The 19,669-nt window shown below is 35.8% G+C and overlaps 1 protein-coding gene across 1 annotated transcript in view; it reads right to left on the bottom strand.

The window, feature by feature from the left end:
• KCNH7 (potassium voltage-gated channel subfamily H member 7) overlaps positions 1-19,669 on the bottom strand; it is a 201,922-nt gene that overhangs the window by 45,942 nt on the left and 136,311 nt on the right. Inside the window, exons 6-8 of the mRNA XM_088519495.1 lie at positions 17,267-17,287; positions 16,738-16,761; positions 13,235-13,449 (exon numbers count right to left, since the gene is read on the bottom strand). Coding sequence (XP_088375621.1) covers positions 13,235-13,449; positions 16,738-16,761; positions 17,267-17,287 — 260 coding nt within the window. The remainder of the gene's footprint in view (positions 1-13,234; positions 13,450-16,737; positions 16,762-17,266; positions 17,288-19,669) is intronic.

Genomic DNA, 19,669 nt, shown 5'->3' with positions numbered 1-19,669 from the left:
TCATTCGATGTATTTTTAGAAAATGAAGGGAATATTAAACAACAACAACAACAAAGCTTACTTCAAGCTTCTTGTAGTTGTTTGAAAATTCCAGCCAATGTGCTTCACATCAGAACAATTTATAATAGAAATTGAACTTACTCTCCTGAAAGCTGGCTTTTATTTTCAGTTGAGTTTACATTTATTTCTTGGTTTATTAAGACTGAGGGAGGTAAAACTGAGGAGTATGGAAAAAAATATTCATACTATTTTCTTAGACACATACCACAAGAAGAGAGGGACCGACGGTTGTTTCATATTCATAGTATAATATGGAGCTTTAAATTCTACATTGCTTATTCCCATGCAATTAGAAATAAAGTTAAGCACTCATTATACAACTATTATTGCATGCTGGCTCAAGAGGAAGAAGCTGGAACTTTTTTTCTCAAATAAATATTCACAGGTGTGTGTACATAATAAGTAGAAAACATATATTATTGCTTTTCAATGGAAACTGATTGAATATGAAATTATCTTTTTCCTGTTGTGTGACATCGTTACAAGGCTCAGGTACTGCTGTTGGTCAGTCTGAATTTGTCTTTGTCTGGATAGAAGATTTTAGGGTTCTTAGCAACCTACTCAAAATCCCTCACTGCTTCTACTTGCTTAAAACAGAGGTTGAAAAGTTCATTGTTAACAAAAATACTTTTTATTAGCTTTTTTCTTTTGAGCAGTGAAATTTTTCACATAATTTAATTTGTGAAATAAGTGGATTCAGGAATAGAAAGTTTTTAAGAGTAAGATTCTTTGCTGGGAAATTTGGCGTGTTATCAAGTCTAAATATTGCGGTGTTTAAAAGGTCTCCATGAACCCCGGGACAGCATATAATGTGAAAGCTAGGTTTCCTGACATCTTGCTGAAGTGAACATGATATTAGGTGGCAAAAGCCATATTGGCTGTAATGAGTTTTCTTTTAAAAAAAATTAGTGATATTCAACTTTGATGAAATGCCATTTCATTCTGGTTCCGCTGGTAAAAGCAGGAATGCAATTATAACTGGTGTGTTTTACTAGCAGTATCAGATGATGAGATTTATTCTATTTGCAATGACAAACTTCCACAGTTGAATACACTGTATTATATTTTGCCTTTGAGTATAGAACCTTGATCCATCTTTTCCTGGGTCTTCCTGTTTATCTCATCCACTGTTAAATCAATAGTGCTAAATGTTAGATGACTTTTCACTCTAATAGACTTAATGATTCTCAGAGTCTTGCTTCTGGCATTTCACCTTGAATGTTTCCCTGACTCTGCACCTGTAGTTAACTGTAACTTTTACATGCTATAGATGATACAAATATTGTTGGGGCTGCAATACTGGCAGTAAAAGAATGAAAAAAAATAATTGACTAGATGGTCTCTAATTCGCTGCCTAGTAGCAGCCATCCCCTTTTGGCATGAGTTACTCTCCTCCTTCAGCAATGGTTACTACTCACAGTGCCCTCAAATTACTCAATTTTTAAATAAAATATCATTTAAAAGAATTCTACCCACAAAACATCTTGTGTAAGATGCTAGATCATGGAAGATGCTAGCAGTCCACAGATCTAAATATAATGTTAAACTGGTCTGTTCCTAGGAAATGCTGTATGAAATGAAAAATATTATTTAGCCAATGTCTTGTTGGACTCAGTCCGATGCTAAACACAAAGCCCAGACAGCTGAACAGATGATCATTTCTGTATCTTTAAGTCAGGGAAGCTCTATTGAAACATGTCAGGTCGGTGTATCTGAGGGACACAAATATCTTTACTAGGTTTTGCACTTTAGGAAACTGCAAAATTTCCGTCTATAAAATTAATCAAAAGACAACATAAAAAATTTACACAGAAATGTAAGCAAGATGATAACAGAACCAACATAGATTTATTATAGCTACTATTTTAGCTAGTCAAAAATATGGGAAGGAATTTGGAAGAACTATTGCATTTTCAGGTCTTTTAATCCAAATACAACATTTCAAATTGTATCAAATTCCAAACCCATCCATACTCCTTATATGAGCAAGAGAAGGTGACTGCACAAATGAAATGCATGTTCTGTTTTCTTAAAGAACTAAAGCAAGAGATGACATAGGAATACCCAAATGCTTTTCAGTTTTATAGAAGTCTCTCAGATTATTAGGTGAGGTTAATCTCAGTGGTTTCTAAATAATTCCACAAAAATGAAATGCTATTTGGATTAAATTATATTTTCAGCATCATCTTCTCCTCCATCCATTTGCTCTCAGATGCAGTTTGCAGTGCAGAATGAACATTTCTTACTTTTTCAACTATTGTCCAAGAGCCCTCAAATATAGACTATGATCTCTTCCTTTCACTATATCACTATGTCATTTTCACTATGATCTCTTCCTTTCACTGTCACAGTGATAGTGTATGCCACTCATTTCACGAGTTTTGAGCTCATTTTATGATCTTTGTTAATAAGGTCAATAGTAGTATTGAACAGGAAAAAAACAGGAAAGGAAAACAAAAACAAAAACACCACGACAAAAAAAAAAAAAAAAAAAAAAAAAAGGGAAAAAATCCTAATATAAATACAGAACCTAAAGCCATTTTAGTGCAGTAATCAATCATTTTGTCATGTCTGTAGACCTCAAACTCCAAGTGCTGGTACAGTTCAAAAAGAAAACAATATTACTCCAGCTGTAACAGAGAGTATGAGTTTCCATTTCAGATTTTATTAGATGTGTGGACTTTTAGTTGTGAGGAACTCTCTTCTCTTGATGTAAGCTCTTCTGGCCCTCATTTCTCCTGTGTATTGGTCTGCTGAAGCTACCATGCTATATCTAGCAAAGACTTCCCTTCCTTGTCTTCTATATTCATAATATTACCATGAGATCTCTACACACACTGGACCTTTTAAAAAGATGTCAGAATCTAAAAAGAACTAAAAATAATATTATGCAACCATTATCGAACAAATGAAAATTAAGCTCCCTGATGAGAGGCATTACCTCATTCCCCAGGGGATCATTACAGTCTTCCCTGTTTCAGGCATCTTGATGATTGTCTTCCTTGATGCCAACATGAACAACTAATATGATTACACCGTTACTGATAGCAAGCTGTAGTGCTTTTGATTTAGTGCTCCTTCCAAAAACAGCATTAAACCACTTTCACATTTCACAGTTGTATTTGTCTTATCAAAGGATAGCCATTAAAGAATATCTTCTTAATCAGAAAATGCTGATGATTGGTATGTTAATTGTATCTAAATTAATACTTTAAAATTAGGTAGTATGATACTTTATATATTACACTTTTATTTACCTTTCTCTATCAGACAGCTTGAAATTTATCTGGGAGGTATTCACAGATTCATATTTTTACAGTTAAGGTAAATCTGCTGCTGTGCGAAAATATGTCTTGTCCTTGCCTGTCCTATATTTCTCCCATTTCGGACGTTAGGTACAAGGGGACATAAACCTTTCTAATTTAAACAATGAGCTCAAAAATTCATTGTTTGCAGGATCAGAAATAGCACAATAGATTTTTTTGGACTATACCCTTGTATTCACCAACTATAATTTTAGGCGGGCATTGAAACCACACTTTTGTTACTAATGGCTGAACTTGAGAAACTGAAAGCTTATCTGAGTGTATTTGAGTCATTTTTGTTCCAGAAGTCGGACTGTTCAAAAATGACTCTAAATAAAGCTTTTTTGAGCTAGCCAAAGACATGCCTTTTTTTTTTTTTTTTTTTTTTTTTTGGCATTCTTAAGCTTAAACCAAGAAATGCTGGAACCAAGAAACACTGTAAAAGTTTTCAGATACTCAATAAATTAATATTCTGGAAAAGCTGAAATGAGAGAGGTAATGTGAAATATGAAGAAGAAAAAAAATGAGTTAGCTTAGAGTGATATATCTAACTGATCTGGGGTTAACTCATTCTTATAATAAATATTTAAACAATTTCAGTGAAGTTGAAAATTAAAGATGTTTGGTGTTGTTAAAATTTAAGAAAAAGAAAACTTCTGATCCCAAGCCTGAAGTCCATACCCATAGAGTGTATGTTTCCATCAGGAATATGACTCATCTGACTGCAGATGGGTTGATGCCTTGAAGTTAGAGCAGCTGTGCTGGACGATTACTGAGGTTTTACTAAGAAAGATTCCTGTGGGTGGCAATGAACCAGCTGGACATTGCTGGTGCTTTCACTGTAAATGTGACCTGATATCCATGAACACTGAAATCTCTAGAAATGTAGTATTAGATCAAGGAAGTCAACCAAAAAGGTACTTTGGTACAAAGCAGACAACGAGGCCAGCCATATTTTCAAATTAACCTTTGACATTCCGTGGGAAAGATTTACTAAGATTCCTCAAGAAATGTGGCCTAATTAGTCCCCCTTGACAAGGTAACATCCCTCCTCTGTGATGATGGGAACTTTCAAATCTGCTGGGCTTTGACAGAAATGCTACTTCCTGGGGAAGCCTCGTAGGATTGAGCCCGTTAAGTATCCAACTTCCATGGGACTAGCAAAAAATTAGATAAATCTATTCAGATATTTAAATATGTAGTAACACAATATCATCAAATCATCAAGGAAATTTGTATGTACCATGAGATTAAAGCATTATAAGAGGATTTGTTCAATAAAATTATGTACGTTTCATAGAATTATTTTTTTTTGTGGACATGACTGTCAAACATAATTGGTTCACCAAACTTGAATACATGTAATAATTTAGAAAACTCTTTATCTCTAACCTATCATTAGTCTCTCATGAAGATAGGGACTGAAAGAGAGGAAGTATTTTTATAGTTCATTACTCATCCATTATTTTCCGTGAAAAAAGCAGAAAATGAACTCATAGATTGTAAACCTCGGGAGACCTTTCCTGTCAGTTGGTACGTAATTACTTTCATACTAGTGGGTAGTGCAGGATCAAGGCAGTACCTAACAGCCTATTGGTTTATTGAGGTTTATTGCAGATTATCAAAGAAAAAAGGACTTTTTTTTTGTTTGTTTTAGAAAACGTTATTGTAGAATATGTAGAGCTGTTTAACTCTCCTGTTTATGAATTCACTAAGAGGTGTCATTCCAGAAGACAGTAGAATGCTACCTTTCACATTGCTAAGGAGTTTGCTATTCATTGCTCTTCTAGCAAGACAACTGCTAAGTTGTATACAAGCAGTACTATGTTTGACAACAAAACATTGAGGGTCACATTTGTAATATAGCCATAAATAATTGTTGTAATTTTTAGTTATCCAAAAAATATTTTCAGTCATTAGTTTCTAGCTTTTTGGTGTTATCTTGTCTTCCTTATTACATTTATGAAGAAATGTATAAATTGTAATTATCATTTAGACGATTTTGCAAGCTGCCAAACACTTTGATGCAGTTCAAAAGGAACATAAAAACTGTAAAGAATGTATCAAGTGCATGGCATATAGATGAAGGAGTTATGACATATGCTTACTGTAACTACTAGTATCTAGGAAAAAAGGGAGAAAAGATCCTTGTGCATACAGTTGTTTCTAAATTAAATCTTCCCTTTGTTCCAAAAACAACAAAATAAATGAATGTTGGTTTCTGGAACTTGTAATTAGACTCACTGGAATCTAGAATGCTGTGAACTTCAATTGAAACTACCCTAGTAGCTGGGGAAGAGCTTCATTCAAAAATGTCCGTCTTCTCTGTCTCTCAATGTTAATGTCCTGTCAGCACATGACCACTTAGTTCACTTACAGGACACATTTAGTCTTAGTCTTCTGCCCAGGTTTCTGTTTCCACAACACTTGTAGGATTGTTTCCTGTATCATCTAACCTTTTAGCAATTTTGGTCAATACCATTTCAACCAAAAGGTATTTGATGGAGGGAGATGGAACAGATTATATGCATATCCATGTAGAATAATGATTACAAAAGTCACATTTCATTAACAAATAAGTGCACGATCCTGATTTCTAGAAGAACGCATTCAGTTCATATTAGTTATGCAGACAAAATGGGCATACTTGTGACAGGGAGCAGACAATAAAGACCTGAGCAGAAGAATTTGCCTTTCCTTAGTCAGTAACTGAACCTTGCATTTTGTTTTCTGATCTAAAACACATACTTGGGCTTTGTGTACTGGTAGGACTCTTACAATGCTTCTGTACTAGCACAGGATATCTGCTACCCTAACAATAGGGTAGCGCTAGGATGGCACCAGGGAACAAAAACTGTATCACATTGTTCAAACTACAGGAAGGGCCATTAACCATTGCGGCTTCCGTAGCTTACTTGGTATTGTAGATGTAAAGAAGAGGGGGGAAGAAAAAGCAAAATACATCTGGAAATTACAATCTTGAACAAGACTTATTTCTCAAGTTCTGTTTGAAATCTTGGAATGAGCCTGTAGTCAGCATGCTATCCTAGCAAAATTCATCAAAATAAATTAGCTGGCCTTTAATGAGTTCTAGAGGACCCCCAGGCACTGATTTTTTGCTCATTTCCAAACCCAGCAGCTAACATCATTAAAGCCTGTGCTTCAGCAAAAGGTGTAATTCTCCTTAGATTTAAAATGTTCCACCATTACTGCATCTACAGATCTGTGAAACAGAATTTCTCTGAGTATAATGAAGTGGTACAGATATAAGTCTGTACCATACATTAGTTCTTTTATTTCAAAAGACAGTGGGTTTCTTCATAATTCACAGAAAAGTCATTTAGGAAGTTGAGCATATTCATGGATAATTAGATTAAAACAAAAGGCAAATCTGCGAGCAATTTTACTTACTGTTTAATAACTATTCCTACTATTAGTAGTTGCATTCTGAACAGGCTATATCTGGAGTTGAAGGTATCTGCTTGTATAGACATATGTGCAAGCTCCTAATACATTAAATAAAAAAAGTAGTTACTACAATTTTTATATTTAGAAAGATGCTGTCATAATGTAAAATTGGCAAGTCTTAGAACTTTACTTGAAAATATAATTCCACTATGTGTCACAGTGAATGATTTATTGAGCTGTCAAAGAAAGAAAATTTAGCTAAATCTAATGCAAGACTATCGTGATATTAGGACAACGAAACTCTAAGAGTTCTCTATGTACTATCAATATCAACTGAATATTTATGTAATTTATATGCTTTTTTTTTCAGATAAATTTGCATTTTACAATATAATTCTACACATAGAAATGCAGATGGCCTGAATCTTTAGCAAATATTTTTCAGAGACATCTGTCATATCCTGCACATTAATTTTATGCTCAGCACCACCTATACCATCCATAAAGCTCAATAAATGCTTTGTAACTATCTGCTGAATGTTAATTAGCACACTATTTCATGAACATAATATTTGGGATTCAATGACCCTTTGATTTTTGATTCGTATAGCTGGGTCCTGATTTTTTCCCTGCTGTGCTTTTATTGATATTCCAATTTAATTTTAAAGAATGTTCCCCCTCCTCTCTCTCTTCTTTTGAAGAACATTAGTTCTAAACTGGAATTCTGTGTCCCCACTCTTCTATTGATTCTGCTACCAGTTATAATATGAAAGCATTATCCAGGTTCTGACATATTACAGTAGACTGATGGAAAGAATGACCCCGTTTGGTTTATAAATTTTGAAGGTATGCAAAATTCATCAAGTAACATACTGTGCTGACTGGGTTTAATGGTTGCTGTTTTTTTTTACTGGTTCTGATCCTATGAACAAAAGAAAACCCAAACTCTAACAAATCCAATCGGATTTTTTTTTCCAGCTGGCAACACATCAACACCAACAAAACCACATGCTTATCTCCAAACACCCTGCTCAAGCAAGAAGAAAAATACCCTTGTTGGGTGACTTTTTCCTGAAAAATATAGGCTGATATAACAAAGAACCTGAACTAGCATGGCAACCCTCTGACTCTGATCTGACTTTGAAGTTATTGCTGCTTTGGGTAGGAGATTGGATAGAAGCTCTCCAGAGGTCCCTTCAATCAACATTTTCGCATGGTTCTATGGTTGTGTTAAAGGTAGATTGTGTTTCCTTTGGTGGTCGGTCTAAGGCTTATTTTTTCCTCCCATATTAGCACCAAGACAAGAATGTTGCTTTGAGAAAGCATGCAATATTCTGAAAATCACATAGTCCATTCCATGTTAGCATCACAGTATAGCTCACTGAGCATTTGGTTCACATCAGTAATATTGAAAAGATTAAATGAGAATTGATTACTTGAAACTATAATTCATAGAGGATACTAGATACTCAGCAAGAGCAGACAATCTATTTATCAGAAGAGTAGATCTTGGGGAAGGACATGGACTGATTAAAGATGCAACCAGGTTACGTGCTTTGAAGCAGCTGGGCTTTCCAACTGCTCCATTTCCACCATATGTTGTGAAATTGTCTCAAAACATTGCAGCAGTTCAGAAGTCTTAGGCCATTCAACTGTCACAAGGAGAAGAGGTGCTACTGGAAGCAATAACCTTCAGAGAATATTTTATCATTCACTATTGCTCTGAATCTATAATTAGACCAGTCATTTTGTTATTTTATGCAGCAGAAAATAATTCAAAAAAATGCCATATTTTTGGGAAATCGATCATAACCAATGGGCCAATTTTCTATTTCCATGCATGTTATACAGCTGCTTTCTCTAGTGCAAATGAAACTGCTCTCCAGATTTGGTGACATCTTAGCACAGGTGTAAATAGCTACATTGAGACTAGGGTATTTTTATTATTTTTTTCCATCACTATGATGTTCCTTATCTCACTATTTTTTTCACACTCAGATGTGTCACACCTTCTAAATGATAATGTAATCACAAAGATTTATACTATTCCTATAATGACATGCATAGTAATTATGAAGCCTCATTTTATAATTACAACAGAAAATAATTTTTTTGAATGAGGTTGCTAAGTATGATTGTATACAAAGGGAATCTTCTTGTATAAACCATGTCAATTAGTCATTGCAAATAGGAACAGCAAATGTTAGAAACAAGAACATTCTTGTGTAAGCACAAACAAATAAATTATTGTTTCATAAAGTAACTACCGAAATGCTGGCTATGCTTTCCCCCAGTTTCATCAATCTATGTACACCTTTCTGTGTAATTGGAAGACGCATCAACATTGCATTTCCTCTTAATCCAGGCATTTCTGGTTTATATCAGCTCATGTTTCAAAATGAATAGCCTTGAAATGTCATTTGCGTGTGACATTGCAAGGTGTTGTAAATGGTGCAGTGTGTCAGATGAATCAGAGTCCTGAAAATGTATAGCTCAATAATATGGTTTATTTTTAGGTCTTGTATTGCCCCTTTCTGTCCTAGATGCTGCTAAAGAGTCTTCTTTTAGCCTAAAAACCTGAAGGTCAGTTTGAAGTCATGATCATATAACGGTTCTTTTTATATCAACAGCTGAGACTGGCCTTAGGGGATATTGTTACTTACTTCCTAATCTTTTGGGGCTGATAGAATAGAGTCTGGCCAGATTACAAAAACATGTCGTAAAACTACAAGGTTTATCACTTCATACGTGACCCACTGTACACTCAGAGTTTGACTTTCAGAAGTGCTGGGGGTATTCTGCATGTCTGGAAAACAAATATTCTTCCAATCAAGCACACATCCAGTCATGGACCGTATCATCATTCGATCAGTCACGTGCTAGTTAGGATATATATATTTCTTAAAAGTGAGAGGGGCTACAGTAACACAAACATCAGGCTATGGAGCAGGAACAAGTTTCTTAGCAAAGCTGAGGAAAGCACAGATGAACAGTAAGGATCACAAAGAAAGAAAGGAACAGAATGGTTCGAATGATGCCATGTGTGACTGCAGGTGACCTCCCACATCATGGAGTGCTGCAATCATAGCATCTGTCCATTTACTGTATCTTTCTGAAGGTATCTGAGATTCCCACCCTAACTGCCTTCACTGGAAGACTTTTTCAGGATGTCACTACTCTGATTAAAGGTAGACTTTAAATGTATCATAGGCTACGTATACTCACATGCTATTTTACTGATATTGTCCTGTAGCTTAAATAGGTCATAGTCCCCTCTGTATGCCTTTTTTGATGTCTTCTCACCCAGACGTATTTATCAGACAACTGTGCCATCACAAGCCTATCCTAGTTATCTTCTGTGATATTTCTGCAGTTCTATTTTTAATACTATGTTCAGATTTTCCCAAAGCACCCCTACACTGCTTTAGAGTTTCTCTGGATACATCATGGACAGGGGTTTATGAGAAGTTTTCCTAAAATATTTAGCTTTTAAAGATGCATAGTCATGCAGAGGAACCTTCAAAGCTTCAGCTCTCATAAAACCTGTTGCAGTCACTGAAAATTAAAAATGTAAACGGGACAAAACTTCTACTTGCATCTTTTAAATATTTATTTCTAAGCAAATTCAAAAATAGCTAGCTAACTAAATTTTTGACAGATGCATACAGGTACAGTAGACACCAGCACCTGCATTTATTTATACCTGCTAGGAATTTTCCTTTGTACCTGATCCTACAGTTTAGGCTGCAGTGATAAGTGAAAACATTGGGAATTAAAAAAAAAAAAAAAAAAAAAAAAAAGGTGAGGGGGATGGGGAATGAAGAAAACACCTTTGGGTAACTCATTATGATGAATGAAATATCAACGCTTGCTACATAGGTCATACTCTGTATGTTGGTTGACATAGTTCTGGAAAAAGACTTAAACCAATGTCAAATTAAATTGGAAGTGTTTTATGAAGTGTAAAGATTTTACAGAGCACTTCAAATTTAATTCTAAATTTAATTAGCTTCACTGTTTCTGGAAGGTTCAGCTGACCTGAACGATTTCTGTTGGACCTTTCATAGCATCTAAGATGTTTGGGGAATAAATGTAAGTTATTCTTTCTGCCCATAACACATTTAGTAGTAGAGAGGAATTGGGCACTTTTGCACTAATTGGCCCATCAGAATTTTGAAAAACCAATCAAGCTTGACTTATGCTTACATAACTTATAAAAATTAGTCTTTTTAATGTAACTTGACTTTCTGCCATATTATCTGTGGAAAGGATTTCTATGTATAACTATTCTGCATAATTTAAAACATTCAAAATGGATCCAGAAGAGATTAAATCTTTCACAACTGAGCAGGGAAGAAGTACAATGGTTGCAGATTCAAGTTAGCTATCAAAGACAAAAGATATGAAAGATAAAAATCCAATTTCTTTTTAGGCACTAACTCAAGATAGAACTGATACAACTTTTATCTCTATTTCTCTAGGAGGGTGCACAATACATCGCTTTATATATCTATCAAAAGGAGCAGGAGCATGGAAACTATCTGGCATAGCAGTAATGTTGCGAAGCAGCAATCTGGCCTACAGAAGGCAGGTCAGCAGTAGGTGAAAAGCTGTTCCTAGCAAGATTTTTCTTATGAAATCTCTCTAGGTCCTAATACAAAGCATTTCTCACTTCTTTCAGTCTGTTGGTAGATAAACATTTAGGGGCTGACCCTCTTACTGAGACTATAAAAATTCCTTGGGACAAAGAATACTATTTCTTAAAAAAGAAAAAAAAATCAGCATGTTGCATATTGGTAGTGTGGCCTTACTAATATCCATATGTCATTACAACACAAATATAAGATTCATAATGAATTTAGTCAAAAAGCTCTATTGCCTTCAGGGGGCACTAGACCTGTCCTAGGCTGAAGAAAGATGCTAATCTCTGCCATTTTACTCGGTCCTCTAGCTGTCTGCTACCCTCCCTATACTACGGATCACTATTTACCTCATTCTTTTGGCAAAGGAAATTGAAAATATCTATCAAATATCTATCACATTTTTCCATTGCTTAAATAATAAAAACTCACCAACTAGAAATGAGTGGTAGTATGAATGGCAGAATGTCTATAGTATCCTCTTTATTTCAGAAAACTAAAAAAGTGAATTGACAAACTAAAATGCAGAAAACATTGAATAGCATATTACTTTATGATTAAGACCTTTGTACCTTTGAAGTGTAACAACTGCACATTTTAGACCTTCACTGTTTGTCTGTTTCTGTAGGTTGTTGATTTTTATTAAGTCAAAAGAGCCATTCACAATACAATGAATTTACATGTCAGACATGTATATGTTCACATGAATGGCTCTGGTCACTGTGTTCTCACATTATATATTCTTATATATAAAATGTATAGCGCGTATACGTAAACAGTATGTATACTGCTTACACACAGAGGTAACAGTGTGCAAGTCCTTATGTTTGCAAGCTGGTGAGGAGAAGTGAGCATAAAAAATCTCCCTGCGGGGATCATGACTATCCCTGCCTCTGCATGGGCCAGCTAGCACACCAGCATGAGGAATCTCTGTTCCACAAAGAGCAAGTTTTTGCCAAACCTATCCTGGAGTAATGCATTCTGCCAATCTGCACAAGAAACAGAGATAGAAATGGCATGATTCAACTGATGGTATTCATATTTCAATTTGCTAGACTTTAAGCTTACTATTTCCCACAGGACAAGGGTAACTTTTATTTCACCAGCCAGATTTCAAGAATAAGCTTTATCAGTCTATAGTAACTATCTATCAAATGAGCCCTATTTTGAATTATTAACATTATGGGTGTGTTTACATGGCTCATTACCAATAATGTCAGAAGCTATCACACAACCAGCCCCAAAGTATCCAAAAGCATCTCTTTTGACAGCCCTTTGACATATCCATAGGCAAATCCATAGGAAAGAGTATTATAAAAAGACAGTGAAATGGAACAGAAATCACAGGACACAATTATGCCCATACCAGTGGCACAATCATCTACCACTTGATATAATGTTTGTAATATCGCTATATTGGGCATGGTACTAATCAGCAATTCACAAAGATAAGAAAAGTAAAAAACAAATAACATAGTAAATAACATTTGTGACTGATGGTAATCCCTGAAGTTAACAGACTTGGGTCGTGGCTCCAGCTTTTCCTCACTGCGAAGTACATTACTAAAAAGTTCTAATTGTTTACTTCTCTTTGGAATGTAATACATATTTTAGCATAAGTTAAGCAGTGTCATCTAATATTGTAAACCGTGTTAGATACAATTGAACAGGAGGTAAAGCAAATAACAGCTCAAACCTTAACATTTCAAATTGTCTTGCAAATATCCAAATCATTCATGAAAAAGGTAACAGTCTATTCTGTACATTGATAAAAGGATTTATAAAACTAAAAAGTGATTCAGATAACAGATATCACCTTACCTGGGTAACCTTCTCTGTTACATTGTGCGTTCGGTCTTTCACCTTAGGTGCAATAATTGTTTTGTCTGAAGAAGGAGGAGATGAAGATTTTTTTTCACTTTTGATATCAGAAAAGTTCAGGGTGAGTTGAGGAATTTTGTTGATTGTACTGTATTTGTTGAGATTTGAATCGGATGTGGATCCCAACAGACTTGACTTGATATGATTAAAAGGCCCTAAAAAATTGGAATGCATATTTAGTATTTGTCAAATGCAGATAAGTAGTGTTTAAATGAGATATGTTACAAATATTCTTAAAATTATTTTGTTAACAGGAAAAACTATCTAGATTTTAAGAATAATTCTACTACTAATGAAAATTAAACTCCCTATTGGATGTAAATATGAAATTTCCTTTATATATAGCGTGCAACATTCTTTATAAGGTCACAGGATTGCAAACTACATAATACATCCATTCCTAATCATTTTCACATACTCAAGCATGCTCCATCACAATTTTGGATGGACTAGGAATAATTAGAAATGCCATACTCTCAGTTTCTTTAAAAGTAGGAGCAGGATACAATATTATATTAGAATGTCTGAACTGTCTTATATTTATGATGTTGCTTGTGTTTATAGGATACCTAATTACAAAAAAAAGGCTATCGGTAAAAGTTGGTGAAGTTCATTTCATAATTTTCCTATCTCATTGACGCAGACCAAGTAGCTCCATATTTAAGCAATGTAAATAATAACCCATGTTTAACATCCTCCTTTTGAAGGCCAAGCACATTTAATTTTAATTTTGAAGTATCACAAATTCACAAAATGTGTTGTTGTTATCAACAAAGTACTGAAAATAATAGGAACACTTATATGTAGAGGATCCGTGAAATATATAATAGACACTTAAGCAAGTTGTATTACTTTAATGAGCCATGACAGATAAACAATATAGAGTTCCTATATTGCATGAAGTACATATCAATTCTAAATTATTCTTTTCAATATTGTACAGTTATTTGTACTGACAGTATAAAGTTGGTTCAGAAGCCCCCCAAAACATTCATAGTAAGAAATAGTTGCTTTTGAGAGTAATATTGTAAAAGAGATCTATAAAGGTGTTTAGATTGCAAGACCTAAATCCAGTAACAGGTTTAGGGCAAATTTCTGATCTAGCAGTCAGTAACAATCTCTCCCAAGTGTACAAAGAAGGGGTATTTCTCAGATTCACAAGAGAACCTTAGTGCATCCTAATTCCCTTATTACAGAGCAAATATATGATTGTTTTCCCTCTAACTGTATTTTTTTTCTCAGAGAGAAAAAAGAATTGGCCCTATGGTTCTGAAACAGCTAATGGGATAAGATTGGACCTATGGGTAAGTTCCAGGAGGAAACCTGGATCTGCAACGTGTGAACAAAGGAAATTGAAAGCAGCCAGCTGCCTGCGGTTAGCTGCCTGGAAATGCAGAATAGTGACTCAGGAATGACTTCTCTACCTCCACATCCAGGAACTTTACTTGGGATTCAGTGCCCAGAGCTGTTTGTGCAGGTCAGTACCTATGTTTTATGTTTTCACAACTAAGAAGGGCTCATCTGTCCTTGTAAAATGCTGCAGCTGAGGGCTGGGCCTCTCTTGCCTATGGCTGAGAATGCTTGTTGAGGAAGCAGGCTTTTACAATTCCTTCTACAGTTTAACAGAATTTACACTTATGCTTTCTACCTTCTGAATTCACACTAGCTAGAGGTTAATTTGGGCTGAAAAAGAAACCCTCTGCTACCCTATGTCAATCTGTGTGAGGGTATGACCTTCTAGTCTAGTGGACAGGATGTTGCCTTGAGATAGACCAGTCCTACGGTTCTGCCCTCTGGAGTCTTACTATCTTTTGTCCAATCATAATTTGTTAAAAGAAGAAAAAAAAATGTGTGTAAGTGCTATTACTGCCAGCCTACAAAATGATGCTTTCTTTTCCTTCTTAGGCTAATCAGTCTAGACATTTCTTTGTAGAATAGCTTCCCTAGAAAAAGAATGAAATATTCTTCTTCCATGTGGAACACTAAAAAGTCTGGTACAGAGGACATTATAGAAGATTGAGAGATATTGTGCTTGAACAGCTTTTGGTCAAACTGTGTTCTGAGCTGTCTTTTCCATCATCTTCATGAAGGTTTACAACCAACTTTTAAAAAGTGGTCTTTAAAATAAGTCACAATTGCAATTAGTGAGATGATTGATCTGTCTGGTTTGTGCCAGGCATGGTCTGAGTGCGCTTTTTTTTTTTTTTTTTTTAGCTATGTATTCCTACACAGTTGTAGCAATTCATAGTTTCTGGATATTGAGCAGGCAGCTGGAGCTGTTTCTCAGATGAACAAGATTTTTGATACCTATGGAACTCTAAAGTAGGAGAGCTCTAAGGGAGTTCAGGCAAATCCATGATGAGATAGAGTTAGTAGTGTTAGCTGTAGATGCTGAAATTGCACTGAAAATGTGTTTTCTGGGATTTGAGTTTTTTACTGTTTCCATTCTTAAGTGAACTAACTCTCTGTAAGAAAAGTATTTATTACAGGGAGTCCTTTCCTTCCTAATATTCATGTCCTGGCATGTGGTGTCAGCATTAAGTTAATTGTACATTTGAATAAATCTTTTCTTCTCCCCCTTCTTTTGCTTAAAAAGAATGGTGAGAGGCATATGTGTATCTCATTGGTAAAGATAATTCATTATAAGACATTACTAACTTAAGTACAGCCCAAACTGACAGCATTTGAGCTGCTACTTGACAATTATTGGACTTTTCTTATATTCTCAGAGTAAGAAACAGAAAAAGAGACCCATAAGGAATCGCAATCATAGCTGACACTAATAGCTGACTGACAGTTTCAGCAGAGAGGCTGAGACCTGAAAAAGCAGGGAAAATGACATGCTTTGGCCTTTGACAAAGGAGATTCTTTCAGTTAAGCTTGATCTCCCCATGTTCATGGCAGGAATCCATTTCCCCTGCTTGTACAACGCATTAAGAAAGGATTTCACTCTCCTGAACTGTCAATCCACCATCTTCATCAACAGTAAACATATTTATAAAAACTGCTTTACAAGACAAAAACTTTTTTTTTCACCTCACAATTTTGCTGACATACACATGAAGCAAATGCAATGTTTTCAGAGTCCATGAATTGCTTTACAGAATCTAGCTCATGCACTGCATGCAGTTCATAGAGAAGACATTACCAGATACACACACTTTTTGCATCATGCATGAAGTCACAAACCAGTTTTCAAACATAGCTACAAATATTGCAGTTAAACTGAGCATGTTTTAAAATAGTTTTTCTAGAAATAAAATCACTTAGAATTATTTTCATATTGCTTACAAAAACACAGCTCAGTTTTTTTGGTCTTTTTTTTTCCCATAATTGTGCTGGTGAATGCAAACAGTATCTGCTCCAAAAATTATTTACACATGAAATTGGCAATGAAGTTCATGCATGCACATTTTAATACTACAGGAATCTTGAAACCATACCCCCTGCCATCCAGGAACGTGAAACTAGTTTTAAGGAGACAAAAGAGGAATAAGTGAAGATACTTCCACATGGCTCCTGATTTACCCACTACTTATTTTACGATAGTTAACTGAAAAGTAAGCACTTCATAACAATGAACTGCTTATTAATGGCCCAATTATACACCCTTTCACAGGCAAAACTCCTGGTAGCATCAGTAGAAGTTTTGCCTGCTTAAAGACAACCACACTGAATTAAACAGCTTTATCCCCCCTCCTTTTTTTTTTTTTTTAATTATGAGATGCTTGCAAGTTTCATGACTGTTTAACTATTGCTTCACTTTTTCCAGGGATTGTTAGTTAGTGCTTTGAGACAAAAGTTAAGGGAGATATTAAGTGCCCAACCGACCCAGGTTTGGAAATGAACTTGGCCCTCACGAGCTCAGCATGAGAATGTTGCATTTGAACATTTCATACAGCAGGCAAATCAACATGCCAAAAAGTGTGGCTGCTGAGACACCAGGTAGTACCTTCTGCACGAATACTTTACCTTTGGCATTGCGGCCATTGTCTGGTTTTCCACATAATATGAGTGAAGAAAGAGAGAGAAAAAAGAAACTAAAATCCACATCAGAGAAAGTGGAAATTATTGCTTCAAAGTGCGTGTGGTTGCAATTAGAATATTTTTGCACTGCCTTGACTATATGGTGAAAATACTTCTAGTTGAGATGATTGTCAGTTTGACAATTAAGAAATAATCTGTAAAATTGCCTCTTTTTTTTTTTCAGTAGATTATCAGGTGGTGTAAAACATGCAGCAGTTTTGGCTCTAGCTAACTTGCATTATCAGCAAAATGCAAAAATCTCTCCTCAGCAAGCCCAGATTTCACATGTTTGCACCACTATTGAGTTTAAAGTCAAAGCTATTAGCCCATGAAGTGCTAACTGGTCACCCTAATTAAGCGCGCACCTGCTGCCAGGGGTGTGCGCCCAGGCCGGCAGCCTGGCGTGGCCCAGGGGAGGCCCTGCAGGAAAATCAAGGCTTCCCAGGGCTATATCAGGACCATGTGCCGCAGTGGCGCCTTATCAAGTAGATGTTTGGGAAATGCTGAAGATGAATTTTGTGTCGTCATGTTCTCCTCTGCTCAGAGGTGCTGGTGCGTGATGTAACGGGCGATGTTTTCCATCCCTAACGGGCAGTGTCTCTACACACATGCACACCAGGCTGCAGCGGCTCTGCCAGCAAAGGAAAAGCTCCCAAAAGAGGGAGAGAGGAGCCATGGCCCCTGCTGGCAAAGGGGGATGTCGGGAAAGGCAGTGGTGCCTGGTTTTGTCAGCGGCAACCAGCAACGCCTGGGGTGCAGGGGCCTGGTCAGGGCTGTTGGCAGCCATCTTGTTTCCTGCTGTCTGCACAGGAGTGTGGACTCTGCAGGCCAACCTAGGTTCAAAGATGTGACAATTTTAAAAACACTACAGAGATATCACTGAGGGCAATTTCTGAAGAAAATAAATTTCCTAAAGCATGTCTGTGAACCTAAACACACCTGCGAAATGGGGACTGCTGCTGTGTTTGGGGTGGAAAATGCTGGGCTTGGTTTTAGGAGCTGCTCCTGCCCTGCTCCCCCTGCTGTGAAATCTAAAACATTTAGGGAAGAATTCAATGAATTAAATAAAAAGACCTTAACAAAAATCCTAAACCGAAATGTCCAGTGGCATACCTGTCAGCATACAACTAATACATGGTATGGATGTGGCAATTTTAAAGTACACAGTGATAGGCAACTAGGGCTTATAAACTAATGTAGCATATGAAACCACTTATATTCTCAATAGCCTTATCTTCTAGAAAAACACATTTGACCCTGGCTGGATTAGTGTAGGCGCGCTGAGATGTTTTCTTGTGCTGTTAGAATTCAGTTCAGGTAGTTCAATTATTGTTATTTGAATTTGCTATTGTTATTAGATATGAATCCGACATGGCATTTTCAGTCAGAATAATGTATTTCTTTTCAGTGGAACTGTGAAAAACATCAGAATTGTTAGGATCAATAATTAAAGTAAGAAGGAAATGAGAAATGAATTAAGTTTTAAACAGTCCTTGGTTGTAAATTTTGCAGCATTAAAGGCCGCAGACCATGGCCTGTTGGGCCTGCTGTTAAGGTTTTACATTCTCCACTGCAGTGTCCACAGCATTTGTTGAAACCTGGGAGACTCAAAAAAAAAAACATGATTTGGGCTCAATCTTTGTTGCATTAGTAATTTTGTAGCAACAATAGGGCTTTAAGGCTCACTGTTGAGAAAGGCAAGTGGGACTTTTACTTATTAGCTAAATTTAAACATACTTTCAGCATAAGGTGCCAAATTCTAATGTGTTTTAGAGCAGATGGCATCAAGGATGTTACTAATACTAATGCAGTTTTGAGAGTCATCCTCTGTTCTGTTGTACATGTTTCGTTTGCTTATGTATGACCTATGCTTAAGGCCAGATTCTCTACTGTTTTGTAGTGTATGCAAAGTGGAATCAGTGTGACAATATTTTATCTCTTTACGGTGTAAATAATAACATCATTTGAGAAGCAGCAGAAATTCAGGTTAATTATTTACTTCTTACAGCATTCTTTTTACTTAATATTTGACACTTGAAAGATTTTTTTCTATGAAATATAGTTAAAAATTTCATACCCAATATTAAATTATATGGCTGTTTCTGCACAAACTTTGTACAATCATAAGTAAAGAAATGCAATAATCAGCTTAAGTTTGCACATAAGAAGAGGGAGAAAACTTCTTTGTAGGTTCTGATGATTGCACAAATAAACTAATAAAAGGAGAAAATCCCACCTACATGAATTTTAGACTGACATATCCCCAAGCATTTTCATTTCAGTTGTTTGTTGAGATTTTCCCCATCATGAGAGAAAAAGCATGTCTCTGTGTTGAGACAGTGGAAATAC

Source organism: Tinamus guttatus, unplaced genomic scaffold, assembly GCF_059628265.1.
Source record: "Tinamus guttatus ecotype Peru unplaced genomic scaffold, ASM5962826v1 Tinamus_guttatus_pri_ptg000060l, whole genome shotgun sequence".
Classification (NCBI taxonomy): domain Eukaryota; kingdom Metazoa; phylum Chordata; class Aves; order Tinamiformes; family Tinamidae; genus Tinamus; species Tinamus guttatus.
This window is presented reverse-complemented; position numbering and strand designations above follow the sequence as displayed.